Here is a 6,307-nt window from a genome sequence, read left to right as displayed (position 1 = left end):
GGAGGTGGAGCCCCCCCCCCGTCCTTCCTCCTAGGTGGAGGGAACGAAAGATGGGCTAGCCCTCCCTCCTTTACATCCATAGGGCCGGAAGCCAAGGGAAGGGGTGCACCAGCCCCTTGTGGGCTGGTGTGTTCTCCCTCTTGGACAATAAGGCCCATTAACCTTCCAGTGCATGGCTACCCGGAACCCCTTCTGGTGATCCGGTGACTACCTGGTACGCTCTGAAACCTTTCCGGTGTCCGAATAGCATCGTCCTATATATCAATCTTTACCTCCGAACCATTTTGGAGCTCCTTGTCATGTCCGTGATCTCATCCGGGACTCCGAACAACATTCGTTCACCAAATCACATAACTCATATAACACTATATCGTCAACGAACGTTAAGCGTGTGGACCCTATGGGTTCGAGAACTATGTAGACATGACCGAGACACCTCTTCGATCAATAACCAATAGCGGAACCTGGATGCCCATATTGGTTCCTACATATTCTACAAATATCTTTATCGGTCGAAGCTTATGACAATATACGTACTTCCCTTTGTCGGTATGTTACTTGCCTGAGATTCGATCGCTGGTATCTTCATACCTAGTTCAATCTCGTTACCGGCAAGTCTCTTTACTCATTCTGTAATACATCATATCTTAACTAACTCCTTAGTCACTTTGCTTGCAAGCTTCTTGTGATGTTTATCACCGAGAGGGCCTAGAGATACCTCTTCGATACACGGAGTGACAAATCCTAATCTCGATCCATGCCAACTTAACAGACACCTTCGGAGATACCTGTAGAGCATCTTTATGATCACCCAGTTACATTGTGACGTTTGATAGCACACAAGGTATTCCTCTGGTATCCGGGAGTTGCATGATCTCATAGGCGAAGGAATATGTATTTGACATTTAAGAAAGCAATAGCAATAAACTGAACGATCATATGCTAAGCTAACGGATGGGTCTTGTCCATTGCATCATTCTTACTAGGGACACGGTATTTGTTTATGTATCCACACATGTATTTAAGTTTCCAATCAATATAGTTCTAGCATCAATAATAAACCTTTATCATAAATAAGGAAATATAAAATAACAACTTTATTATTGCCTCTAGGGCATATTTCCTTCAGATTATTGGTGTCAACACGTGCGTGGCGCACTAAGCAACATTTAGGGCTCATTCGGTTTAGAGAAAACTAAAACGTAGAAATTAGGATTAGTATAGGAATTTGATAGGATGGCACTTGCCATTCTAAGGAATTGACCTGCCTCATTCTTATGCGCAAAATGAGTTTTGAGTGAATGTCTTGTTTCCTTCAAAACACAGGAAATGAGTAGTGTTCCTACGAAATTCCTATACGCACTTCCTACAAACTGAATGCATCTATAGGAAAGTTTCCTCTGGAATCCTTGTTCCTATGTTTTTCCTATGAAAATCCTCCAAACTGAATGAGGCCTTACTAGTTCAGCAATCTTGCAAAAAAACATTTACTAGTTCAGTACTACCTCTGTCCTGGTTTATTGGTCCCTTTTGTAATTTGTGCCAAATTTTGACCAAATATTTAACTAACAAAATATTAATGCATGTCAACAAAAATTATATCATTGGATTCGTATTTGAACATAGTTTCCAATGATATAACTTTTTGTGACATGCGTGAATATTTTTTTAGTTAAATTTTATGGTCAAAATTTAACACAAAATACAATGGGGACCAATAAACCAGGACGGGGTAGTAGTTCTGAATAGAAGTCCTTTGCCCCTAAAAAAAGGTAAACGCTTGTATCCGGCGCGCTGGCCGAACGTTCCACCGGATGCCTCGCTCGCTAACACACTTTGTGGACTCGTGCACGCGACCACCTCGCTCTTGGCCACACGCACACTGCTTTCTCCTTCTGTCTTATCCCCCTACAACACAGCGCAGCCACTCGTTGTCCCGGTCTCTGTTTGCTCCCAATCCCCTACCTCCAAACTCCCATCCCTGGTCAGCCCAACACAGGAATCTTCCCCGACGAGTGACTCCCCGATAAGTTGGAACCGGTGCACCTACACGGCTTGCTCAGCACCCAATATCGTCGCTCCATCATTGCGGGCGAGACCCTCTCCCATCCCCGAGGCCATGGCCGCCTAGAACCCTCGTGGATACCAGCGAAGTCCTCTGCCCAAGTCCGGCTTCGAGTCCCTCCAACGTAGCTACGGGAACCGTCCATCAAGATGCAACGACTGCGAGTGGCGGTGCTGCACATGGCCTTGCTACAATCGTCGTCGACGGCTGCACAACGAGCGGTGGTGGTGGTGCACACCGGCCAAGGCATGACGAGTTTTTGCTGAACCGGCATCCTTGTGTGCTACAACCAGCCACATAATTTGCTACAACCCGCCAGGGCATTGCCCAGAAGCTGCAACCGCGCTAACCGGAGTTGCAAACGGCGACGCCGTCGTCGACATTTTTTGCCACAACCATGATCGCAGGTGCTACAACCGTGCTCACCAGAGCTGCAGCGGCGACACCATCATCGACAATTTGCTTCAACCGGGCAGCAGGGATGCTGGAACCGTTGTTTTTTTGTAGCAAGAGTTGACGGAGACGAAGACTCGCAATCCTCTTATTTTTGCTGGAACCGACTAGTAGCGGAGCTACAACCATGTGATGTAGATGTTGGAACAATTATCGACAAAAGCTGGAACAAGTGTTTTGTTTTGCTTCAGCTGGCGAAGTGGTGCTGAGACAACGACGGGCGCCGCTGCCGTGGGCTAAAACCAACACAATCAAAAGGGAAAACTTTGTTTTTGCCACTCTAATTTTTGCCAATTTTACTTACGCCACTCTAAAATTTGACACCTCATTTTTGCCACTCTAAAATTTGGCAATGTATCACAAATGCCATTCTGTCAGGTCAAGGCACAGTTTGACCAAACGAAGCAGGGCAAAGACAATATTGCCCTTGGTTTTTTGTTTTGCTTTTGCCACTACAGTTTTTGTTGAAATTTTACTGATACTTGACAAACACAGCAGATGCGTTGATTCGACCGAGTTCATCTACTAATAAGAAAAAAAATGCAAACAGATTAAGCAGCCGCGCATCCATTCATACATCTCCGATTCACCACACTTTCACACACATACATCAGGCGCGCAAGGCACAACACATACATATGCATCTCCAATGGAGGCAACGCCATGGACGGAGAGTAGTACGTCTCAGCCATGGAGAAGAGCAGGAGCTGGAGACGACTTGGGCTCATCCACGGTCGCGAGCGCTGCCACCTTGATGCACGGAGCTCGGTAGGATGCCTACGGCCGCGAGCACCACCATACACTGGTGACGAGGCAGAGGCGTGCACCCAGTCGGTGCTGGTGATGAGGCGGCGTGCTGGAGGTGTATAGCCGGCGTTGCTGACGATAGAGGCACGCAGGTCCATGGGGTCCCAGATCCCGAGTGAGCAGGGACTGCGTCCCCGTCCCGGACGAGAGGAGGTAGGGGAGGACGAAGGTGGGTCGTTGCCAGCCCTTCGGAACGAGGAGAGCGAAGCGGAGCAAGGAGATATGCCTCGAAGGCGAGCTCCTCCATGAGAAGCGCAGGCGGCGGCCAGGCCTCGCGCGCGACCAGGCGGCAGCTCCGGCAGGGGCCGTGCCGGACGGCAGGGGTGGAGCGCCGAGCGCCGGGATGGAGGCCGCTGGCTGTGGTGGCGAGCGGGGACACGGCCGGAGGTGGCAAGGCGGCGGCCGGAGTTGGCGGCGGTGAGTGGATGCGGGTGTGTGTGGTGCGGCTAGGAGCTAGGACGGCTGGATGGGTGTGTGTACTGATTAGGGTCTGGGTCACTTTCAAAGTGGCCCCACAAGTCAGTAGGGGCAACTTATGTCATTTTTGAAAATACTGACAGGTTTTTTCCGGGTCAACTGGGTAAAAGAAATGGTCAACTCACGGAAGTGTAACAAAATGGCATTTGTGATACATTGTCAAAAACTAAGAGTGGCAAAAATAAGATGTCAAATTTTAGATTGCCATAAGTAAAGTTGGCAAAAACTAGAGTGGCAAAAACAAAGTTTTCGCCCACTCAAAAGTTACATCCGGCGTTTTGTATTGTTGTGAAGGTTATGTGCGGAAACAATGACCCAAGAGATGATGGCGAGGGACGGCGGGCGGGCACCGATGCGCCGAGCATTGACGGCGAGAAGCGGCGGGGGCGGCGCAACCCGGTGCTGCAACCATGGGGGTCGGGAGCTACAACCCTCTCCGGCCGGTGCTAGGAACGGCGCTGCTGGAGCAGCGACGCGTCCACGACCAGGAGCTGCACGACGAGGTAGCCATGGTGAGCGATTTGAACGGCGATGGGGAAGGCCAAGCGCACCGTCAACGGCGAGAGGCGCGTGCCCATGGCTGGGAGGAAGGTGGCCGCCTGGCCGGCGGCGCTCGCCGTCGCTTTTTTCTCGCGTATTTGGGGGGAAGAAGATAGACGACGGGAGGATGAGAACAAAACAGACGGTCGATCTGAACGGTTAAAGGGCAGTGCATCGGACGCTCAGGGTGCGACCGACCCAAATTTGGGCAGGCGCCTATCATTGCCTAAAAAAAACTCTGCGTTTTTCTTTCAAAAGGAAAATCTCTCTGTGCGTATCCTATAGAAAGAGAAAAAAAATCTCTCTGCTGCCCCGAATGACATGTGGGGCACAAAGTTACCGCACTACCAATTCTGAAGGTCGATCCTCTAGAACTTTCTCCATCGGTGCCCGAAAGACTCCCCACTGCTCCGCGCTCGTTCCACCACCTTTCAGAAGTTTCCATTACCTTCCAGACCCCCCGCCTCTGGCGACCTACATAAACTCCCTCTCCTCGCCATCGCATCCCCACCAAAGCATTCCACAAAATTCAACAAGCAATCCAACGCAGTCCAACCTGAGGAGATCGATCGAGCTCAAGATCCGCGAGCGAGAATGGCGGGCATGGTGTTCGGCTTGGAGAACCCAATGATGACGGCGCTGCAGCACCTGCTGGACATCCCAGATGGCGAAACCGGTGCCCCCGGCGGCGAGAAGCAGGGCCCGACGCGCGCCTACGTCCGCGACGCGCGCGCCATGGCGGCCACCCCCGCCGACGTGAAGGAGCTGCCGGGCGCGTACGCTTTCGTGGTGGACATGCCGGGGCTGGGTTCCGGCGACATCCAGGTGCAGGTGGAGGACGAGCGGGTGCTGGTCATCAGCGGCGAGCGCAGGAGGGAGGAGAAGGAGGACACCAAGTACCTGCGGATGGAGCGCCGCATGGGCAAGCTGATGCGCAAGTTCGTGCTCCCCGAGAACGCCGACATGGAGAAGATCTCCGGCGCGTGCCGCGACGGCGTGCTCACCGTCACCGTCGAGAAGCTGCCGCCGCCCGAGCCCAAGAAGCCCAAGACCATCCAGGTCCAGGTCGCCTGAGATGTATCGTGTGCGCGTCGAATCGAAGCAGAGTGTGAGTGAGTGTGAGTGAGTATCGAGTTTCCTGTGATGAGTAATGGAGTGTATGTCTTCTGATATCATCTGCTAGAGCCTAGAGGGTGTGTGTCGTGATGGTTTGATGTTTCGTTAATGGAAATGGGGATGATCTCCGGCTTCGCCTGAATAAAACTTGCGATTCTCTTGGCCACATTTTCTATTGAAAAATCAAAGATGTTCGTTTCTTCTCAGTGTTTTGAAAATTCAGAAAGCTGTGTTTGTAACTTAACGGAAAACTGGATAAGACCAGAACATGTGGAATAACAAAATTAGGTGGAAACCGAACTAGCTCTGAAGTGTTCTTTTCACCAGGGAGAAATTCTAATTAGAATTGAGAATTCAGAAATGTTATTCGGCTTTGCCTGAATGAAACATGTGAGAATCACCAAATCCGATTGATCGAGGTATGAGGATATACTCCCTTCGTCCGGAGTACGAGGAGAATGTATATAGAACTAAAATACATCTAGATACAGTATTTTCGGACGTGAGAGAATGAGGTAGAGTACGAGGATGTATCTAGAATTAAAGTACATCTAGATACAGTATTTTCGGACGTGAGAGAATGAGGTAATTTCAGTGTACTATGAACTGATTTTGAAATACATTTATTTTGATATAATGAAAAATGAAGCAGCCATGATTGCGTGGGGCAAAAAGAGTGATGTGTTTCATGCACAACACAAACCTCTTTATCTCGACATGACTTGGGAAATGCCACGGTACTCTCGGGTGCAAGTACATATGTGGGAAGTCATTCAAAAATACTTCAAAAATTCTGAAACTATTATGAAAACAAATTTGACCTGCCAAGGAAAAAAGTCCCGTCAACTT

At 49.8% G+C, this 6,307-nt stretch overlaps 1 protein-coding gene across 1 annotated transcript; it reads left to right on the top strand.

The window, feature by feature from the left end:
* Positions 1-4,787: 4,787 nt before the first annotated feature.
* On the top strand, positions 4,788-5,626 carry LOC119275114 (17.5 kDa class II heat shock protein-like). Its single transcript, XM_037555912.1, has one exon. It carries the CDS (start codon positions 4,937-4,939, stop codon positions 5,414-5,416), a length of 480 nt encoding a protein of 159 aa, XP_037411809.1. The 5' UTR covers positions 4,788-4,936; the 3' UTR covers positions 5,417-5,626.
* Positions 5,627-6,307: the final 681 nt, after the last annotated feature.

This window comes from Triticum dicoccoides, chromosome 3B (genome assembly GCF_002162155.2).
Source record: "Triticum dicoccoides isolate Atlit2015 ecotype Zavitan chromosome 3B, WEW_v2.0, whole genome shotgun sequence".
NCBI classification, from domain to species: domain Eukaryota; kingdom Viridiplantae; phylum Streptophyta; class Magnoliopsida; order Poales; family Poaceae; genus Triticum; species Triticum dicoccoides.
This window is presented reverse-complemented; position numbering and strand designations above follow the sequence as displayed.